The sequence below is a fragment of the Macaca thibetana genome, chromosome 3 (genome assembly GCF_024542745.1).
Source record: "Macaca thibetana thibetana isolate TM-01 chromosome 3, ASM2454274v1, whole genome shotgun sequence".
NCBI classification, from domain to species: Eukaryota; Metazoa; Chordata; class Mammalia; order Primates; family Cercopithecidae; genus Macaca; species Macaca thibetana.
In genome coordinates this window covers 129,575,992-129,599,094 of record NC_065580.1, presented here as the reverse complement: position 1 = coordinate 129,599,094, position 23,103 = coordinate 129,575,992, and the positions used below count along the sequence as shown (strand labels likewise).

The 23,103-nt window shown below is 44.1% G+C and overlaps 1 protein-coding gene across 2 annotated transcripts in view; it reads right to left on the bottom strand.

Annotated features, from left to right (window-relative positions):
- The window catches only part of CRCP (CGRP receptor component), a 39,664-nt gene extending 18,355 nt beyond the window's left edge, over positions 1-21,309 (bottom strand). Inside the window, exons 1-4 of one of the 2 annotated variants that reach the window (XM_050783599.1) lie at positions 21,168-21,304; positions 8,809-8,845; positions 5,687-5,785; positions 3,110-3,204 (exon numbers count right to left, since the gene is read on the bottom strand). In XM_050783599.1, coding sequence (XP_050639556.1) covers positions 3,110-3,204; positions 5,687-5,785; positions 8,809-8,845; positions 21,168-21,175 — 239 coding nt within the window. In that variant the 5' untranslated portion in view covers positions 21,176-21,304. Of the gene's footprint in view, positions 1-3,109; positions 3,205-5,686; positions 5,786-8,808; positions 8,846-21,167 lie in introns of both variants that reach the window. The other variant, XM_050783600.1, reaches the window with a different exon arrangement.
- Positions 21,310-23,103: the final 1,794 nt, after the last annotated feature.

Sequence of the window (23,103 nt, the reverse complement as noted above, 5' to 3'; positions counted from 1 at the left end):
AATCTTAAATTATTAATATTGTCAAAATGTCAATTCTCCCCCAAAACTGACCTACAGATGTAATACAATCCTAATCAGAATCTCAGCAGGATTTGTTCCAGATATCAACAAGTCAATTCAAAAATGCATACATAGGCCAGGCACGGTAGCTTACGCCTGAAATGCTAGCTCTTTGGGCGGCTGAAGCAGGAGGATCACCTGAGGTCAGGAGTTCAAGACCAGCCTGGCCAATACAGTGAAACCCCATCTCTACTAAAAATACAAAATTGGGCCTGGGGGCGGTGGCTCACGTCTGTAACCCCAGCACTTTGGGAGGCCAAGGCGGGCGGATCACAAGGTCAGGAGATCGAGACCATCCTGGCTAACATGGTGAAACCCCGTCTCTACTAAAAATACAAAAAATTAGCCAGGCTTGGGCGCGGTGGCTCAAGCCTGTAATCCCAGCACTTTGGGAGGCCGAGACGGGCGGATCACAAGGTCAGGAGATCGAGACCATCCTGGCTAACACGGCGAAACCCCGTCTCTACTAAAAAACACAAAAAATTAGCCGGGCGAGGTGGCGGCGCCTGTGGTCCCAGCTACTCGGGAGGCTGAGGCAGGAGAATGGCGGGAACCCGGGAGGCGGAGCTTGCAGTGAGCTGAGATCTGGCCACTGCACTCCAGCCTGGGCGACAGAGCGAGACTCCGTCTCAAAAAAAAAAAAAAAAATTAGCCAGGCTTGGTGGTGGGCACCTGTGGTCCCAGCTACTTGGAAGGCTGAGGCAGGAGAATGGCATGAACCCAGGAGGCAGAGCTTGCAGTGAGCTGAGATCGCACCACAGCACTCCAGCCTGGGCGACAGCGAGATTCCATCTCAAAAAAAAAAAAAAAAAAAAAATTAATTAATTAAAAAAAATAAAAACACAAAATTGGCCAGGCACAGTGGCTCATGCCTGTAATCCCAGCACTTTGAGAGGTCGAGGTGGACGGATCATCTGAGGTTGGGAGTTTGAGAAAAATCTGACCAACATGGAGAAACCACGTCTCCACTAAAAATACAAAATTAGCCAAGCGTGGTGGCGCATGCCTGTAATCCCTGCTACTGTGGAGGCTGAGGCAGGAGGAATCACTTGAACCTGAAGGTGGAGGTTGCGGTGAGCTGAGATCGCGCCATTGCACTCCAGCATGAACTCACAAGAGCGAAACTCCATCTCAAAAAAACAGACAAAACAAAACAAAAAAAACTGGGCTAGTTTTCTTCTCATGTAAACCCTTGGTCTATGACGTTTTTGATTTTAATAGATTAACTCATTCCAGACCAAGAAAAGGAACTGGACACTACAAGAACTCACAGAATACGATCAAGCCACTTTTGCCTCAAGCAAACACAAACATCGAAGGACTTCATTGATCAACTTTATAAAAAATACTTTTAACTTGTAAACCCTACTTTTTATTCAATTTGGTCTGAATTCTGGGAGTAGGGGTAATGCGATAGGTCATACAAACTGGGACTCCAAGAAAAGATTATTTATTTTTTGAGATGGAATTTTGCTCTTGTTGCCCAAGCTGGAGTGCAATGGCATGATCTTGGCTCACCGCCAACTCACTGGCTCACCACAACCTCTGCCTCCCAGGTTCAAGCAATTCTCCTGCCTCAGCCTCCCTAGTAGCTTGGATTACAGGCATGTGTCACCACGCCCAGCTAATTTTGTATTTTTAGTAGAGACAGGGTTTCTCCATGCTGGTCAGGCTGGTCTCGAACTCCCGACCTCAGGTGATCCGCCCGCCTCGGCCTCCCAAAGTGCTGGGATTACAGGCATGAGCCACTGCGCCCGGCCAAGAAAAGATTTTTACACCCCATTAAGATGTGCTCCTCATGGCACATGTACACATATGTAACAAACCTGCACGCTGTGCACATGTACCCTAGAACTTAAAGTTAATAAAAATAAATAAATAAATAAATAAAGAAGGAAGGAAGGAAGGTCTTCTCCTGCATTTACCCAGTCAAACCAGAGTTAGTACTTGATTAATATAATATTTGAATTCTGTCTTGTTTTTTCCCCATTTCTATCACATTATCACATTTCCTTCCTTTCAAAACAATTTAACTTATTTTACTAACATTTTGAGATCAGCTCGTGACATTTAATGTTCTCAATAATTAGAGAAGAATTAATTTCGTTAGCCTAGAATACACTCACTTGTGTTTCTAAATTAGTAAGCTCATTTTCATCTAGATAATGGAAGGCTAGATGGGTCCCGCTTTAAGAATAGAACTATTGGTTCTACCAATTTTGGTTTCGAGGCACTGTGTAGTTAAGAATCAAGTGGCCCTGATCCTCAGCTCTTGGAGTGAAGTGCTCTGTAAAGTTTATCTGAATTGAATCGTTAGGGTAGAGGCAGTGTTAATAATATAGAAATGTTTGGCCCTGTTCACAGTAATGATTAATAAATAAGGTTGCATCATTTATGGCTTCTGGAGTCCAAAAAGGACATCTACACATATTATTTCCATGAAGACACCACCCTTCACCCTTGCCCCAGCCTTGTGAGTTTAGCAGATGATCCTTATCTCAGTGGTAAGGATAATGAAACTCAGAGAGGTCAAATACCTTTTCCAAGGTCATGGTGCTAGTAAGGGGCAGAAAATGGACTAGAGCCCAGGTTCCCCCATTCCAATCTTGTCATGCTGTGGTCAGATGCTAGCAGTTGGGAGTTAGCAGATATAAATAAACTGTATTTTGGCCCATTTGATTGAGATCTCTACCCATGACCTAAATTTGCCTTCTTTTCCATGAGGCATTTCCATTTCCCCTCACCCATCTTTTTTGAGAATGTAAATTATCTCTGCTAATTTTGCCGAATAAGCAGGCACACTAATACAGTATCACTAGGAGAAATGAACTTTCTTCATTGATTTAAAAAAAAAAAAAAAAAAAAAAAAAAAAGATTTGTTCCTTACTCTAGTCCCTATGTCTAACTTTCAGTTGTTTCATCTACAATACTATAATCCTCCTTTAAATCCAAACCCAGCTGAGTATCAATACACCGTAGCTTCGAATGGCTTTCCTCAGCCATCATTTCACCATGTGTCACTCTCTTCCTACTTAAGAGATTTACTTACTTGGTCAACTTGTGGCTTTTCATTGCTGTGAGAAATTCCCTGACAATCTCAGGACTCTGGTGCCTGCATGGTGTTTTTGATATGTATTTTAACGTCTGGAAAAAAAGAAAAAAGCCAAGCATAAGACAACCCTGAATGAGAAAAAACAAAGGAAATGGCTGTAATTAAAATTCTAAAATTTTGTTTTTAAAAATCCTGTAGAGGTTGGGCACGGTGGCTCACACCTGTAACCCCAGCACTTTGGGAGGCCGAGGTGGCCAAATCACCTGAAGTCAGAAGTTCGAGACCAGCCTGGCCACCATGGTGAAACCCCATCTCTACCAAAAATACAAAAAATTAGCTGGGTGTGGTGGTGCATGCCTGTAATCCCAGCTACTAGGGAGGCTGAGGCAGGAGAAACACTTGAACCCGGAAGGCAGAGGTTGCAGTGAGCCGAGATTGCACCATAGCACTCCAGCCTGGGCAACAGAGTCTGAGACTCTGTCTCAAAAAAAAAGGAAAGAAAAGAAAAGAAAATCCTATATAAAACAAAGAGGCATTCAGGAGAACCAATCTTCATGTAATTGGAATTCCTGAAAGAGAAAATCAGTAGCTAGAACAGGAAGAATAATTAATGAAATTTTAGAAGAAAATTTTTCTGATTTCAAAAAAAAAAACTCAATCTGACAATTGTGCTATCATATTTTGAACAATTTTTTAAAAGAGGGGGAACCCAAAGAATAAAATAAATTGCCATGAGTCCACATGGATATATATGAGTGAATAAAATAATGGGTAGGAAGAGACAACTTTTACTTTTTTTTTTTTTTTTTTGAGACAGAGTCTCAGAGTCTTGCTCTGTTGCCCAGGCTGGAGTACAGTGGTGTGATCTCCGCTCACTGCAAGCTCCACCTCCTGGGTTCACGCCATTCTCCTGCCTCAGCCTCCCCAGTAGCTGGGACTACAGGCACCTGTCACCACACCTGGCTAATTTTTTTGTATTTTTAGTAGAGCCGGGGTTTCACCTTGTTAACCAGGATGGTCTCAATCTCCTGACCTCGTGATCTGCCCGCCTCAGCCTCCCAAAGTGCTGGGATTACAGGCGTGAGCCACTGTGCCCAGCCAGAAGAGACAACTTTTTCTTATGGAAGAATTCTAACTCATATGAGCTGGGTACAGTGGTGCACACCTGTAATCCCAGCACTATGGGAGGCCAAGGAGGGAAGATCACTTGAGCCCAGGAGTTTGAGACCAGTCTGAACAACAAAGTAAAATCTTGCCTCTTAAAATAAAAAAAAAAAAATTGTATCTAATAAGCATAGAAAGAATGAGAAAAATTATAAATCACTCTCAGGCAATTGTACCATAGTCATAATTACTGCAGGAAAGATCCACCAATGAGTGCTAAAATTGATGGTTAAAAGCTTAAGGAAGGGTAGGCTGTTTTCATAGCCTCAAAGCATCTCCCACAAAATATTTTTTAATTACTGTGGTGGTTTTAACACACATCCACAAATTCTTTGACATCCCTCCCTTCAAGAGGTGGAGCTTAATCTCCCCCTTCCCCTTGAATATGGGCGGAACTTGGTGAATCCTTTCTAACATAATATGGAAATGAAGAAACAGTAGCTTTACAGTGGAGAAACCGGGCAGATACCATCTTAACCAAATGACCAAAGTTAACAACCTTAGCCATAAGAAACATCGACATCATGTACCCCGAGAAATCATGACACAAGAAGGGGAGATCACCTCTGTGGTACTCTTCCTCAAAAGCCATAGGTTCTGTGTAATCATAAGAAAACATCAGACAATCAGAAATCAAGGGACATTCTACAAAATACTTGACAAGCCCTTTAGAAGTGTCAAGGTCATGGAAGACAAAGGAAGAGTAAGGATACAGATCGAATGACATTATGGAGACATGTTAACTAAATACAAAATGGTATCCTGAATTGAATCCTGGAACCCAGAAGACAGCAATGGGAAAACAAGGTATTCAAATAAAATTTTAGCTTAGTTTAGCAGTATGTACCACTGTTAATTTCTTGGTTTTGATCACTGTACCATGGTTATGTAAGATGTTAACATCAGAGAAAACTATGGGAAGGGTACATGAAAACTCCCAGCACTGTCTCTACAACTTTTATGAAAGAGAAAAATGGCTGGGTGCGGTGGCTCACGCCTGTAATCCCAGCATTTTGGGAGCCCGAGGTGGGCGGATCACCTGAGGTCAGGAGTTCGATACCAGCCTGACCAACATGGAGAAACCCTGTCTCTACTAAAAATACAAAATTAGCTGGGCAAGGTGCTGCATGCCTGCAATCCCAGCTACTCGGGAGGCTGAGGCAGGAGAATGGTGTGAACCCGGGAGGTGGAGCTTACAGTGAGCGGAGATCGTGCCACTGCAATCCAGCCTGGGTAACACAGTGAGACTTCGTCTCAAAAAACAAACAAACAAACAAACAAAATCAGGTTAGAGTAAAACTATTCAGATCATATAAAAAGTGATCTTGATTTCGGCAGCCAGTCACTGGGAGAATAAACCCCTCTCCCTCAGTGGTACTTTAGGCAGGTCTGCCAGAAGCCCAGGCTTACTTCATAGGTGATGGTGTTCAAGTTCTGTTGTCCAGAGCTGTGTTTATTCTTTCCACTTTCTTTACGCTGCTCCTTCAGATCAGTTAGTAACTGAAACACCTAGAAGGAGATACAAAAAAGATGTTTATGAATACATTTGAGAAATATATCTATCCAAGGTCAGTGGTTTGGAAGGATAAACAGGAAAGTGTAGTACTTCCTTTCACCCGCCCATTACGCAGCTTCCAACTCTTGGATTTGAGCAAATGAGTCCTAGAGGCAGATGACATTTTAAAAAAATGCTCTTATATAAGCCAAATAATCCAAATTCATTAATTTATTTAAAATATTTCAAGTATTTCCTATCAATATATACATCACTAATCTCCTCTGATCTCAAAAATATACTATTTGAAAGCAGATTTTCTTAAAACAAATATTTTGCTAAAAAAGAATTATGTGACCAGGCACGGTGGCTCATGCCTGTAATCCCAGCACTTTGGGAGGCCAAGACGGGCAGTTCACGAGGTCAGGAGATCAAGACCATCCTGGCTAACACGGTGAAACCCTGTCTCTACTAAAAATACAAAAAATTAGCTGGATGTGGTGGCACGTGCTTGTAATCCCAGCTACTCGGGAGGCTGAGGCAGGAGAATCACTTGAACCTGGGAGGCAGAGGTTGCAGTGAGCCTGGATGGTGCCACTGCACTCCAGCCTAGGTGACAGAGCGAGACTCCCTCTGGGGAAAAAAAAAAAAAAAAGAATTCTGCTTCTCTAGTATAAAAATCTAATATAATGATTTCTTTCTGGAAAATAAAAATTTTGAGGCAAGTGATAAGACAGAGTTTACCCCCCCAAAAAAAAGAAAGGAAAAAATGCTACGGATCTTTAGAAGTAAACTCTCCCCACAAGGATAACACATACAGGCATTAGTGCTGGGGGCAGGGGGAATCTCAATCTCATTCCTGTTTTAGAGATTCTACCAGAGAAGTGAAGAAAATGCAGGCTCACACACCATTACTAGATACAATGGAACCCCTTTCGTCTGCTGTTCCTTTCAGAAATAGTGACATGATATCAATGAATGCAATGTTTCCCCAACGGATAAAACACCCAAACACCTAGCAAAGTCCAAACTGGACAAGGAGGCTCCTAAAAGCCAAAGGCTTGGCCAATGACCATTCAACCATTTCCTTCCTGTTCTAAGCTGCAACCATTTACGATTGAGCCTTTAGGGAGGAAAGAATACGGCCAACTGTGTTTATTCTACTACCTTCTAATTTGTGGGGCGGGGTGGGGGGCACCAGGGGGAGGTTTCTTTCTTTCTTTTTGCTGTCTTCAACTCTGGGAGCTTTTTTTGGGGACAGGATCTCAAAGGCTGTCTCCCAGGCTGGAGTACAGTGGTGATCACTGTAACCTCAAACTCCAGGGCTCAAGGGAACCTCCCCTCTGTCTTCCAAGTAGCTAGGACCATAGTAGGTGTTTGCTACCATGCCCAGCTAATTTTTTTTTTTTTTTTTTTTTAAAGAGATGGGGGTCTTGGCCGGGCGTGGTGACTCAAGCCTGTAATCCCAGCACTTTGGGAGGCCGAGACAGGCGGATCACGAAGTCAGGAGATCGAGACCATCCTGGCTAACATGGTGAAACCCTGTCTCTACTAAAAAAATACAAAAAACTAGCTGGGCGAGGTGGCGGGCGCCTGTAGTCCCAGCTACTTGGGAGGCTGAGGCAGGAGAATGGCATGAACCCGGGAGGCGGAGCTTGCAGTGAGCTGAGATCCGGCCACTGCACCCAGCCTGGGCGACAGAGCGAGATTCCGTCTCAAAAAAAAAAGAAAAAAAAAAAAAGATGGGCTCTTGCTATGTTTCCCAGGCTGATCTCTAACTCATAGCCTCAAGTAATCCTCTCTCCTTGGCCTTCCAAAGTACTGAGATTATAGACGTGAGCCACCGCATTTAACCTACTACCTTCTAGACCTCCTCTGAGTCTTCCTGAGTTTAGACTCTGGCACATGGAAAATTCACAATCAAGGTAGAAATGGTTCTTTCTACACCTAGAGTTAGCCTATCAGATGGTTTTGCTAGTGCCAAATAGGAGGCAAAAATGCTGGAATATCTCCTCTCTTACCAACCTTTTTCCTTCTTTTCCTTTCTCCAGCAATCCCACCCTAAGCCCCAAAAATTCTACATTTCTTAATTTCTACTATTCAGAAAGGTGAATAAACTAAACTCACTTTTATTTATTTATTTTTTTTAAGTAGGGACGGGGTTTCACCATGTTGGCCAGGATGGTCTTGATTTTCTGACCTCGTGATCCTCCTGCCTTGGCCTCCCAAGTGCTGGGATTATGGGCGTGAGCCACCGCGCTCAAACTAAACTCACTTTCAAAATAAGGATATGAATACCCATAAGACTATTTGCAATGTATAAAAGCATTATAAATATATAAATATATGAAGGGTGATAATTAGGAAAAAGCATAAAAAATGTAATGTGAAATTTTGCAGACAGAAACAGCCTTAAAATACTTTTAGATATTAGACATAGCTTCTATACTATGACTACATCCCAAATGATGATCTAGAATCTTTGAGATTTAAAGAAGGTTGCCACCTCTAAATTAGAGTCTTCCCAGCTTCCCTGAAGTACTATGTATAACGTATCAAGCTTACACTATTCCAAGGTCCACCAGATGGTACCATATGTCTTGTTTTAAAGTGGAAAATCCAAATAAATTCAGTCATTTCTTTTTTCTTTTTCTTTTTTTTTAGACGGAGCCTTGCTCTATTGCCCAGGCTGGAGTGCAGTGGCGCATCTTGGCTCATTGCAACCCCTGCCTCCTGGGTTCAAGTGATCCTCCTGCCTCATCTGGGATACCAAGTAGCTGGGACTACAGGCACGTGCCACCACACCTGGCTAATTTCTGTATTTTTAGTAGAGACTAGGTTTCACCATGTTGGCCAGGCTGGTGTTGAACTCCTGACTTCAAGTGATCCACTCGCCTCAGCCTCCCAAAGTACTGGGATTACAGGCATGAGCCAATGCGCCCAGCCTGAATTCAGTCATTTCTAACCAAAATGAATTTAACAATCTTAGTTACAAAGGGCAAACTATCAGAGAGGAAAATGTAACAGTCCAATTTACCTCGTAGTTACTGAGAAGCGCAGAACTGGCATCCTTCCTGAAAAAGAAAAGTAAGCTATCATCAGTCTGCGCTCACACCCCTTTCTGGGTATCAAATATCTGTAAAAGAATTCCTGTCAAGATGTAGTAGTCCACTTTTTGAATTTAGGGCCTACAACCTAAAATTGAAATTGAGAAATGTCTTAAGTCCAACATGGTTTAGCTAGCTGTGGGCAATTTCAGAGCAGACTTGGGATCAAAGTGCTGTCCCATCACACAGCCATGTCCTCTCCCCATTACTGTCTGCCTCCCATCAGCTACTGACATCCTGGGCAGCCACGTCCTCCTGCTGAATCAACAGAAATGGGCCACTTAACACTAATGTCACCACTGGGAATTCCAGCCATGGTCAAGTATCCTGCCAAATATCCACTGCGCTCCAAGGGTGTTCACCACCTACATCAACTCAACAGGCAGAGTCAGGGTGGCAAGCAGCGGCCAAAAGCCTGGTTCCCTTAATCCAGGCAATATGCCATCTTTCCTGAGTGAAGAAACACAACGATGTTACATATATTAAATCACAATCAATCCACCCTACAATAGCACAACAGAAAGCATTGTTTCAGCAGTCTGGAGGCAGTGGAGTATGACAAAGAGCATAGTTTTGAAATCAAGACTTGGGTTCATATTCTAGCTCTGCCATTTATGTGCTGTGAGAATTTTAGTTAAGTTAATTACTCCCTAAGTTTTCCTTCTACAATAAAAATGGGATGAAACTAGTATCTAAAAGTATGGCCTGGATTCTAAATCCAGCTCCTGAATTCTTTGGCTGTGTGAATCTGGGCAAGTTACTTAATCTCATTATGTTTAAATTTCCTATCTATGAAATGGCAATTATAGCATCGGCCTTGTAAGACTGTTCACAGGGTTCACTGGAAACATGTAAAGTACCTGGAACATAGTAAGTGCTCAATAAGCGCCAACATTATCATTACCACTACCTGTGCAACTACCACTACCACCAGCTCCTCCTACCTCATCAAACTGTTATGATGAAGTGAGACAACAAATTTTAAAAGTTTAGAATAGTTCTTGGTACTTGTATTAACATTTCCATAATGGAAGACTATTATTTTTAAAAGATGTTATCTCAGCTAATTCTCATTAAAACCTCTCTGACGTAGGAGCTATTCATATGATCCCTACTGTATAGAGAGGAAGCCAAGGTTCAGAAATTAAATAACTTGCTTAAGGTCACACAGTAAGAAGTCTAAACAAAGTGGAAGGTAACTATGGAATTGTGGGAAATGAGACTGGACTGGATGAATGGAAATTCGTAATGCAGAATCCTGAAAAATCAGGTAGAGGGGTCTGCACTTGACATAATGTGCAACAGAGACACCTGTATTTTCTTAAACCAGGAGTGCAGCGAGATGATGCAAATGATGACCCAGGATTTCAAAAGCACGGACCAAACAGAGAGGTGATTTCCCAGCCAATAAATAAAGCAAAACCAACAAGGCTCGACCTAGGCCTTAGGTCATCAGCACAGTGATGTCAGCACTGTAATCAAATCAGCTCTGTGCTACCAGTGATCCAAATGCTACCAGTGATTCAAGCTATGATTTCACAAAAGTGCTGCTTTGCCCAAATGACCACAAACACACTCAGGTCACAGAGTATCATATTTGAAAGGAACCTAACACAGGAAGGACAATGCATAATTAGTGCATGTGATGCAGTTCATTTAAAATTGAAAATGACAAGTGAAACCACATGTCATCTTTGCCTACTTAATCAGGAAATCAGCCCACTGGCTTCCTCCTATCTTTGCTTGAAATTGAGTTATAACTCCCTGTGCTCTACACAATATGAGACATTAAGACATCTCTTCCTGGAATACTTGACTGGAGAAAAAAATATGAATGTTATTTCTCTTTGGGGCCAATGGATCCATCCCAGGTGCACTGTTACAACTTCATTTCCAAATCATGGCCCCTTCTCTGTCACTCAGAACATTCCACGCTCTGGGAAATTTGTCCTTAGCCATTCCAAGTTACTACTCCACTAAACAAGTCAATATTGTAATGCAAGAATCCAAAGAACAGCCTCTGCCTCTTCTAGAACAAATATAAAGGAGGAAAACTCTCTTTCACATAAGTTTTAATGAATCTGTGTTTTGGGATCAAGAGAACAATCGATGTTTACACACGTACTGCATTTTGCAGACTCTGGCTGACAGAAGCTGATTTATCCATTGATTTTTATCAGGAAGATAAATTGTTTTTTAAACCCAGCCAAATACTCACAGTATAAATGCCCATGTATGCCAGGCCTTTCTTTATTTAATAAAATGTCAAGAGGTACCTTATCTACCTTTTATGAAGTCCTAAACGAGCTGTATGTATGGGAAATTTTTTTAAAGGCAGTTTTTATTCTTGAGAAGTGACTGTAACCACCACTAAATGACAGATTGTTGGCAACAGGATACGGTGAAACCAGACAGACATCAACTTAATCAAGTTATCCAATTTCACAGCACCAATGATGTGACGCATGAGAAAGACACATCCCTCAGAGTAATCCAGCCCCAAGATGTTTCATTCAAATCTATCCATGGGGATACAGTCAGAGAATTCCAAACTGAGGAACAGTCTTCAAAACAACTGGGTTAGATTCAGACTCTTCAAACATCAATGTCATCTGTCAGAATGCCAATGTCACAAAAAGAAGCTAAGGAAATTTCCAGAGGAAAGAAAATTAAAGAAACATGACAACTAAATGCAATGTGCAGTTCTTCACTGGATCCTGAATTGGGAGGAAAAAGAACACTATTAGGACAACTGAAAAAATATGAGTTTACATTGTTTGTCTTAGTAATAGTAGATAAATTAGTGCTAAGTTTCCTGAGTGTGATAAGGCAATTAGAGCTCCACACAATGCCCTGTTTTTTCAAGAAGGGGTGAAATGATCTGATATCTACAACTCTCTAACGGTTCAATTAAGTAAGTGTGTGCACCTGTGTATGGAGAGAAAGCTTATGCCTGTGCAAAAGAAATAAGGGAATGCCAGGCATGGGGGCTCACACCTGTTATCCCAGCTATTCCGGAGGCTGAGACAGGAGGAAGCTTCAGCCTGGAGTTTAGGTCCAGCCTGGGCTCAAGTGTCTCTAATCAAAAACAAAGAAAGGAAGAAAGGAAGGAAGGAAGGGAGGGAAGGAGGTAGGGAGGGAAAGAGAGAGGGAGGGAAAAGAAAAAAGAAAAGAGAAAAAGAAAAAGGCAGCAAATATCCGAATCAAAATGTTAACAAGTGGTGACTCTAGGTAACGAGTATACAAGTATTTGTGGCACTCTTTTTGCAGCTGTTTCATAGGTTTAAAATTTTTCATGCTAAGAAGTTAAGGAATATGAAAATGTGAAACTATGGCCAGGTGCGGTGGCTCACGCCTGTAATCCCAGCACTTTGGGAGGACAAGGCGGGCGGATCACGAGGTCAGGAGATGGAGACCATCCTGGCTAACATAGTGAAACCCCATCTCTACTAAAAATACAAAAAATTAGCCAGGCGTGGTGGCGGGCACCTGTAGTCCCAGCTACTCGGGAGGCTGAGGCAGGAGAATGGCGTGAACCCGGGAGGAAGAGCTTGCAATAAGCCGAGACTGCGCCACTGCACTCTAGCCTGGGCAACAGAGCAAGAGTCCGTCTCAATAAAAATAAAAAATAAAAAAAAAAAAAGAAAATGTAAAGCTAAAATAAAGAATGCCATAAGGTTTAAAAAAAAAAAAACAACTGTAACTTATAATTGAGGATGTAAAATACATTTTCCCCCAAAGTTGTTTTTTTTTGTTGTTGTTGTTGTTGTTTTTTGAGACAGAGTTTTGCTCTTGTTGCCCAGGCTGGAGTGCAATGGCATGATCTCAGCTTACCACAACCTCCACTTCCCGGGTTCAAGCGATTCTCCTGCCTCAGCCTCCCAAGTAGCTGGTATTACAGGCATGAGCCACCACACCCGGCTAATTTTGTATTTTTAATAGAGACAGGGTTTCTCCATGTTAGTCAGGCTGGTCTCGAAATCCACCTCAGATAATCTGACCACCTTGGCCTCCCAAAGAAGTGATATTACAGGTGTGAGCCACCACACCGGGCCTCTAAAAGTTTTTTAGAGGTACTAGAACTTACTAGACACATCTAGCAATTATAAATGTACAAGCTGTTGATCTCTACAAAGCAGAACTGTCTGCTCTACATCTAACACTTCAGTATTATGTAATATATTCACACGCAATCAGACTTCCAGAAACTGCTTACCTATACAAAAACTTCATATTCTCCTGTAGGACTTAAAATAGTACTCATTTTATTTACATGTGTTTAAAGCAAATACTCCAAATGCATTTTAAAGACTGTCTAGAAAAAAGTTCAGGGACTTGTGCTCATAGAGGAGAGACCATGTGAGAACACAGCAAGACGTATGCAATCTGCAAGCTAAGGCAAGAGGCCTCAAAAGAAACCAAACCTGCTACACCTTGATCTTCGACTTCCAGTCTCCAGAACTGTCAGAAAATAAGCTTTTGCAGTCAAAGCCACCCACTGTGTGGTGCTTTCTAAAATCAGCCCTGGCAAATTAACATGGCAATGCTTGAGTAAAAAAACAAAACAAAAACAACTGTCTAAATCAATACCACAGGAAGGCAGTTACTTAATTTCCTCAAGTAATGAATTAGATGACTGAAGCTGACGTTCTATTTGACACTTCACTTGTAAAATTTGCTTAAAACGGTAAGTCAATTAAATGGATGTAAACAACTAGTTGGGGAAACTGAATTCCAAATAAACAGAACAAAAAAATCTCTCAGTGAACTTTCCTTAGAAGCAAACACATACACAAATGGCCCATGCAAACAGTGCCTATTATTTATTTATTTATTTTTGAGACGGAGTCCCACTCTGTTGCCCAGGCTGGAGTGCAGTAGCACGATCTTGGCTCACTGCAAGCTCCGCCTCACCGGTTCACGCCATTCTCCTGCCTCGGCCTCCAGAGTAGCTGGGATTACAGGCGCCCGCCACCACGCCTGGCTAATTGTTTGTATTTTTAGTAGAGACGGGGTTTCACTGTGTTAGCCAGGATAGTCTCAGTCTCCTGACCTCGTGATCCGCCTGCGTGGGCCTCCCAAAGTGTTGGGATTACAGGCGTGAGCCACCGAGCCCGGCCAAACAGTTCCTATTAACTGCCACACAGTTAACTCTTATGCAGGCAATGATTAAAAGAATTGTTCAAATTCTCCTATGCCCAACCTATGCTATCAAGTCATGCTCTGAAAAACTGAACTCTGGTACAAGCAAACTGGGCAGCTTCTGAAATCAATGAACAAATTAACCTGTAGCATTCTCTTGGGATCTAGCACATGGGTATCCTCTTTTCAGTCCTGTTACTGGGTTCTTATAGTACCTATTACCTACCTTTTATAAATATCAGTATTTTCGGCTGTAAAAGGAAAGAAATCCTGACACTACGTCAAAAAAATGGTACAGAGGATAGTGTCCACTTTGCTAATTATACATATTATGTTCAAGAATAAAAGAGTGGACACAAACCTTTCTAGCATATCAATGATCATTTATAGACAAAGCCAAACAGCAAATACCTTATATATAGACATACCTAACTTTGCTATATAAATATTTTGCATGGTGGCGCATGCCTGTAGTCTCAGCTAGTGAGGAGGCTGAGGCAGGAGAATCGCTTGAACCCAGGAGGTGGAGGTTGCAGTGAGCTGACGTCGCACCATGCACTCCAGCCTAGGTGATGCAGCGAGACTCCATATTAAAAAAAAAAAAAAAAGAAAAAATTGTAACCTTTTACTTGAGGAAAATACATTTCCAAGTAATGGTCAAGAAGTTTTTATTTTTAAATTGTCAATCAAATAAAGCATAAATATTCCTCCCCTTTAATAAATTTCTGGGCCGGGCACAGTGGCTCATACCTGTAATCCCAGCACTTTGGGAGGCAGAGGCGGGTGGATCACCTGAGGTCAGGAGTTCAAGACCAGCCTGGTCAACATGATGAAACCCCATCTCTACTAAAAATACAAAAATTACCCAGGCAGTTACTCCGGAGGCTGAGGCAGGAGAACTGCTTGAACCTGGGAGGCGGAGGTTGCAGTGAGCCAAGATTGCGCCATTGCACTCCAGCCTGGGTGACAAGAGCGAAACTCTTTCAAAAAAAAGAAGAAATTTCAGGTATTATTATTATTATTGGTACTATTATTATTATTCTATACTATTTACTTAGTAGGTATTTACTCAATAAGAATTTTTAAAGTAGCAAAAACTTAGGGGAGTTGTTCATTGTACCTCCTCACTTCAGGTTCTGGGAGTGTCTGATGAGGTACAATATACAGTCATCCCCTGGTATTCATTGGAGATTGGTCCCAGGACCCCCACATATACCACAATCCGAACATGCTTGTCTACCAGAGAGCCTTGCAGAACCAGCAGCTAGGAAGTCAGCTCTCCACGTACGCGGTATATTCTCAACCCTCAAATATGGTTATTTTCATTCTCTGCATTGGGTTGCAGATTTGGAACCTGCAGATACGGAGGGCCAACTGCATTTATTTTTTAACACCTGCGTATAAGGAGATCCATGAAGTTCAAGCTTGTGTTGTTCAAGGGTCAACTGTATCTGCAACTCAAGGTTCTGCTAAAGATCCCACGGAGCAGACTTCCAAACGCCACACCTCCTGTTGATGACCAGGTAAGGACCAGAAGTTAGGCTTCCAGACCTTTCCACTCCAGGGCCCTTCACTCCCAAATCACATGTCTATATTAGGAAACCTCATTTTCCCATGAATTACTGGCTGCAAAATTCTGGATTGGTCACCAGAAGTCACTGACTACTAGGCAGAAGTGGACAGGCTGTTACAAGAACAAAAACCCCTTGATTCAAACCATTTCACTTGGGAAAGTCAGAAAATATACACGCCTAGCAACTAGGATGCTAGCTAATGAATTCCTATACAGTCGGTCCTCCTTAGCCTCAGGTTCCACATCCTTAGATTCAACCAACTTCAAATGAAAAACACGCAAAAAAAAAATTTAAGAAAATGCTACACTGTTGCTGACATGTACTATGTAGTTAGGCCTAGGATGGCTGCCTCTGTACTAAACATGGACAGACTGCTTTTTGTCATTATTCCCTAGACAACACAGTACAGTAACTATTTACACAGCCTTTACATTGCATCAGATATTATAAGTTGGTTGAGAATCAAAGTTTTTCCTCTGCTCTCACCTGACAACAATCTATACAGAAGACTTCTGTGACCAGACGCGTGGGGATTTCTCTCTACCAATAAGCAGGCAATCAACTCTGCAGCCAACACCAGCTGGGTATCTTCCCATCCAATTCAATCCGGACACTAACTACCTGCAAACAGTGTCAGATTCCACGGGCTGAGGGCTCAGTCCCAGAAGACTACCCCTACTTCAGACACCAGTCACACAAGTCAGGGCCTCCAGAACTTCTCAATGATGGGCTTCAAGCTGCAGTTCCCAGGACCTCCTTTTCGGGTTTCATTAATTTGCTAGAATGGCTCACAAAACACTTACTTAGGTTCACTGGTTTATTATAAAGGATATTACCAAGGATACAGATGAAGTGGTGCACAGGGTGAGATGGAGAGGGGACGCAGAGCTCTATGCCCTTCCCAGGCGTACCACCCTCCAGGAACATCTACCTATTAGGCTATCTAGAAGTTCTCTTGGGCGTTTTGTAGAGATTTCATTGGAGAGAGATGATTGAAGCATGGCCAACCTCATAGTAATTGATTGAACAAAGAGTGTGATCTAATACTAGCAGACTGAGTGCAGAAACCCAGCAAGGCCGGTCCAGATTCTCCTTGGCCTCTCTGTATTCCTTCCTCGCAGGTAAGGGGCAGGACCCCCTCTGAAACAATCAGACAAGACAGGTCAGAGATTTTCTTTATCGCCAGCTCTAAGACAGAAAGGCAGCGGATGATTAGAGAGCAAGAGACGGACAGAGCTTCTGTTTTCTGAGGCCTGCTTCTGAGGCTTACAACACCCCAACATTCTTTTTTTTTTTTTTTTTTGAGACAGTCTCTCTCTGTCACCCAGGCTGGAGTGCAGTGGCACGATCTTGGCTCACTGCAAGCTCCGCCTCCCGGTTCATGCCATTCTCCTGCCTCAGCCACCCGAGTAGCTGGGACTACAGGCACCTGCCACCACGCCCGACTAATTTTTTGCAGTTTCAGTAGAGACGGGGTTTCACTGTGTTAGGATGGTCTTGATCTCCTGACTTCATGATCCACCTGCCTCGGCCTCCCAAAGTGCTGGGATTACAGGCGTGAACCACCGTGCCTGGTCAGAGCATCCCAACATTCTAACAAAAGACTGTCTTTTACCTTTACTGCTCTGAAGCTGTTCCAAGGCCGCTTCAGGAACTATGGACAAAGGACAAATACTTTAACAAAAGTTATGCTTACTATTTTAGTCACTCAGGAAGTAACAAGGACTATGGCAGTTGTGAGCCAGGAACCATGGACAAAAACTGGTATTATGTGTCATGAAATCACAATAAGTAATCTAGAGACAATTTAAAGTATATGGGAGAATGTGCATAGGTTATATGCAAATACCACACCATTTTACATAAGGGACTTGAGCATCTGTGAATTTTGGTATATGCAGGGGGTCCCAGAACCAGTCCCTCAAAGACACTGAGCGATGACTATATTTATGAAGCTAATAAAGTATTGTTATATTACTTTATTGAACAAGTATTTGCTGAATGCCTACTGTGTGCCAGATGCAATGCTAAGCACTAGGTGAACACACACTGGTCCCCACCCTCCAAACAAGTAAACATACATTTATTATTGCAACTTGTAATTATTTAAGGGAAAGTAAATCAAGACGATATGAGAGACAAAAAGAACTTATGTTAGACTTACTGAAGAGGAAAGGCAACTTTGAAAAGGGACACAACCTTCAAGATGAGAACAGGTGGCCAGGTGTGGTGGCTCACGTCTGTAACCCCAATGCTCTGGGAGGCTAAGGCAGGCACATCACCTGAGGTCAGGAATTCAATACCAGTCTGGACCAGTCTGGCCAACATGGAAACCCTGTCTCTATTAAAAATACATAAATTAGCTGGGCATGGTGGCACACACCTGTAATCCCAGCTACTTGGTAGGCTGAGGCACGAGAATCTTGAACCCTGGTGGCACAGGTTGCAGTGAGCCGAGACTGCGCCATTGTACTCCAGCCTAGGTGACACAGCGAGACTCCATCTCAAAAACAAACTTTAAAAATACAATAAAAAGAAGAGAACAGGGTGAGGGCGAGGAGGAAAGTATACCAGACAGAGGGTATCGCAATGCAATTGTCCTCAGAAAGTGCTTAGAAGGTTAGAGGAGAAGGAAATACCTGTCAGTGGAAAGTGTGTGTCTGGGAGGTTGGGAGAGTGGCAAGTGGTCAGGCTGGGGAGTAGGTGAGGTTTTACAGGGTCTTGCAGGTCCTGGTAAGAGATGGAGATTTCCTCTACGTGCAATGGAAAGTCAATGAAGGGTTTTACCCAGGGGGTGACATGTTCCAGTCATTACTTAAGATCACTCCAGTTGCCATGTGGAGAACAGAATGGAGGCTGGGGAAGAGTGAACACTCAAAGGCTATTGCTTAATCCAGCCCAGAGGTGATGGACTACAAAGCTGACAGTGGAGACGGTGAAAAGTAGCTGCATTCAAAATACATTCTAGGGTGGAGACAACAGGACCACTGACGGACTGGATTTACGGAGTGAGGAGAGAGGGCTAGATTTTTGGTCTATGCAATTGGATAGATAATGAGAAGAGGCTAGAAACACACCTTTGGGAACCATCAGCACACAGATGGGTTAAATGACAGAGCGTGGAGAGAAAGGGTCCCAGGACTGAGACCTAAGATACCTCAACACTTAGACATCCAGCAAGGGAGGAATGGGACCCAGGGAAGGACACTGTGAAGTAATCCTTGATGTAGGAGGAAATATCACAAAGGAACATGTAACACGAAGAAAGGAAAGTTTCTAGAGTTTCTGTATTAACCACTGCTGAGAGATCAAAAAAGTTGAGGCCAGAAAATCAACCTCTGGATTTGATAAGACGAAGGGATGGAGGGATCAGGGGTTTTTTGTTGTTGTTGTTGTTGTTGTTGTTTTGGAGATGTAGTCTTGCTCTGTCGCCCAGGCTGGAGCGCAGTGGCACAATCTGGTTCACTGTAACCTCTGCCTCCTGAATTCAAGTGATTCTCCTGCCTCAGCCTCCTGAGTAGCTGGGATTACAGGCACCCAAAACCACACCTGGCTAATTTTTTAATTTTTAGTAGAGACAAGGTTTTGCCATGTTGGCCAGGTTGGTCTCAAACTCCTGACCTCAGGTGATTCGCCCATCTTGGCCTCTTAAAGTGCTGGGATTACAGGTGTGAGCCACCGCGCCCCCTGGATCAGGTAATCTTAACATTCATTTCTGTAGACCAGTGAGGAAGAAAGCCCAACAGAATGGTTGAGAGAAAGAGGGGCTAATCAGCACTTTCAAGAAGTTTTGTTGGGATGGGAAGCAGAAATGGAGTAAGAGGTGGACATGCATGTGGGGACAGGGGATTTTCTAAGATGAATACATTAAAGCAGGGTTGTATGCTCACAGGAAATGCTCCAGTAAAGAGGGAAAAATTAGTAATGATGGCTTGGACTAGAGTAAATTATATGAATAGTTTTTCAGGTTGCAGATGAAATCCGATCCGTGGGTTGCAAAATTAATTCAGTGGGTCAACCTTTTTTGTTCTGTTTTGTATTGTTTTAGACAGAGCCTTGCTCTGTCACTCTGTCAGGAGTGCAGTGGCTCCATCTGAGCTCACTGCAGCCTCCTGGTCTCAAGCGGTCCTCCCATCTCTGCCTTGTAAGTAGCTGAGACTACAGGCATGCACTACCACACCCAACTAGCTTTTTAATTTTTTGTAGAGACAGGGTCTCCCTATGTTGCCCAGGCTGGTCTCCACCTCCCAGGCTCAAGTGATCCTCCTGCCTAAGCTTCCCAAAGTGCTGGGATTACTGACATGAGCCACCATGCTTGGCCCCCTTCATCTTAAAAAATAGACAATATGAGAGTGTACTCCATACATTATTGTTTCATGATCCTTTCATTTCAGTTACACAGACATATTGTGTTAAGTTAAAAAAAAAAAAAATGGGAAGGGACCAGGTGAGGTGGCTCACGCCTGCAATCCCAGCATTTTGGGAGTACAAGGCAGGAGGATCACTTGAGCTTAGGAGCTGGAGACCAGCCTGGGCTGTAGTGAGATCCTGTATCTACAAAACTTTTTAAAAAAATTAGCCGTGAGTGATGGTGTGGGCCTGTAGTCCCAGCTACTGGAGGGGCTGAAGCAGGATTGCTTGAGTCCGGAAGGTGAGGCTGCAGTGAACCATGATTACACCATTGCACTCCCGCCTGGGGGACAGAGCAAGACCCTGTTTCTTAAGAAAAAACAATTAAGAATGTAAAAATCTGAAATGCCATCGTACATATAACCATTAAACACGAGGCAAAAGAACATAAAGGAAACTGAATCAAATAATCAGTGCACAGAGAACACAAGATAGGTAAATACCTACAAGTTAATATCAACCATATAAAGCCCACATACGGAGTAGATGCAAAAACTTCCATTTGCACGACGTGCAACGAGCAAGCATGGAAAAGACCACGTGGAGTTAAATTGTCAGAAAATCTTTTACCCTCGCCTGTACACACCCACACACCCCGTGCTGTTTCTCCGGTCCCAGTCCTGGCTCACATCCTTCCCTTCTCCCCACAAAAACCAGCCCCTTCCCTCACAGCGTTGACTGCTCCCATCAAACTCTGAGAGCAGCTCTTCCGAGTGAGAGCTCCCCAGGGGCCCAGTGCTGCAAGCAGAGCTCTACCCGGCCCTGATTCATCTTTTCTCCAGGTACTTTCAGGGCGAACAGACTCAGGCCTTTATAGCCTTCTAAGTCCTGGCTCGGATACCAGGCTGGGCTCCACCCCCGCACTGTGACCCAAAAACGCTGGTAAATGAATGAGAGAAGGAGGGCGCACACTGAAAGGCAACCAGACCCGGAGGTGTTCGGCCGCGCACCCCAGACACAGGGTGTGGAGGGGAAGCGAAGGTTCGGAGGGGCAAAGCGAGAGTACCGTTCGTCCCCGTCCCCACCCCGCGGCCCTCCCGGACAGGGCCGGCCCGCTGCCCTCACTTCCGTACGAGGGTCGCCAAGTTCCCAAGGATCTCGGCTCTCAGCGGTCAAACCGATGGGCTCCTCGGCCGAAAAGGGACGCGCCCGGGGAGACTTACACTTCCATGACGTCCCGCCTCGTCGCCCCTAGCTGCCAGCAGACCAAGAACCTCACACGTCACAGCTGTCCCCGCCGCCGCCGACCGCGCCAAGGTGCCAGCTCCGCGCGCCAAGGTGCTCGCCGGGATTGCAGCGCTGCATGCCGGGAGCCTGGCGGACCCGGAACCTCGCGCTGCGCGTTCGCCTTTCTCGGGGGCGCGGGTGGGGGAGTGTTCCTGCATCCTTTCACCAGGCCTACGTAAGACTGCTATGCGTTTGCGGACAGGATTATCTCGTGTTTTCTTTTTCTTTTTTTTTTTTTTTTTTTTTTTTTTTTTTTTTTTGAGACGGAGTCTCGCTCTGTCGCCCAGGCTGGAGTGCAGTGGCGCGATCTCGACTCATTGGAACCTTCGCCTCCTGGGTTCAAGCGATTCTCCTCCTGCCTCAGCCTCCCAAGTAGCTGGGACTACAGGCGCTTGCCACCAAGCCCGGCTAATTTTTTGTATTTTTAGTAGAGACAGTGTTTCACCGTGTTAGCCAGGATGGTCTCGATTTCCTGACCTCGTGATCCGCCCGCCTTGGCCTCCCAAAGTGCTGGGATTACAGTTGTGAGCCACCGCGCCCAGCCTCTTTTTTTCTTTTTTGAAACAGAGTCTCGCTCTGTCGTTTCTTTTTTGAGACAGTCTCGCTCTGTCGCTCAGGCTGGAGTGCAGTGGTGCGATCTCGGCTCACTGTAACCTCTACCTCCGGTGTTCAAGCAATTCCCTGCCTCAGCCTCCCGAGTAGCTGGGATTACTGGCGCCCGCCATAATACCTAGCTAATTTTTATATTTTTTAGTAGAGACGGGGTTTCACCATCTTGGCCAGACTAGTCTTGAACTCCTGACCTCGTGATCCACCCGCCTCGGCCTCCCAAAGTGTTGGGATTACAGGCGTGAGCCACCTCGCCGGCCTATCTCTGTTTTCGTGGTCCAGGTTTTAACAAAGTATTAATCAGCTCAAGTTGCAAGATGTGATCGGGTTAGTGGGCCTTTGCATGTTAAAATCCCACCCCTCAGAGAGTAGTGAGGCTGGTGGCATCTGGGCTGCCAGAAACATTGTAGTTTATTTTTTTTTTTTAAGAGACAGGGTCTTCCTCTGTTGCCCAGGCTGGAATGCACTGGTGCAGTCAGAGCTCACTGCAGCCTTGAACTCCTGGGCTCAAGCAATCCTCCCATCTCAGCCTGCCAGAATAGCTGGGGCCACAGGTGCCTCCACTACACCTGGTTAATTTTTTTTTTTTTTCTTTTTGAGACGGACTCTCGCTCTGTCACCCAGGCTGGAGTGCAGTGGCCGGATCTCAGCTCACTGCAAGCTCCACCTCCCAGGTTTACGCCATTCTCCTGCCTCAGCCTCCCGAGTAGCTGGGACTACAGGCGCCTGCCACCTCGCTCGGCTAGTTTTTTGTATTTTTTAGTAGAGACGGGGTTTCACCGTGTTAGCCAGGATGGTCTTGATCTTGTGACCTCGTGATCCGCCCGTCTTGGCCTCCCAAAGTGCTGGGATTACAGGCTTGAGCCACCGCGCCCGGCCTAATTTTCTTTTTCTTTTTTTTTTTTTTTTTTTTGAGATGAGTCTCACTCTGTTGCCCAGGCTGGAGTGCAGTGTCGCCATCTTGGCTCATTGCAACCTCTGCCTCCCGGGTTCAAGCAATTCCCTGCCTCAGCCTCCTGAGTAGCTGGGATTACAGGCACCCGCCATAACGCCCAGCTAATTTTTGTATTTTTTAGTAGAGACGGGGTTTCACCATCTTGGCCAGGCTGGTCTTGAACTCCTGACCTTGTGATCCACCCGCATCAGCCTCCCAAAGTGTTGGGATTACAGGCGTGAGCCACTGCATCCAGCCACCTGGCTAATTTTCTAAAATAAAATTCTTTATTGTCCAAAGGGTCAGCTAGAAAATTTTTAAATTTTTTT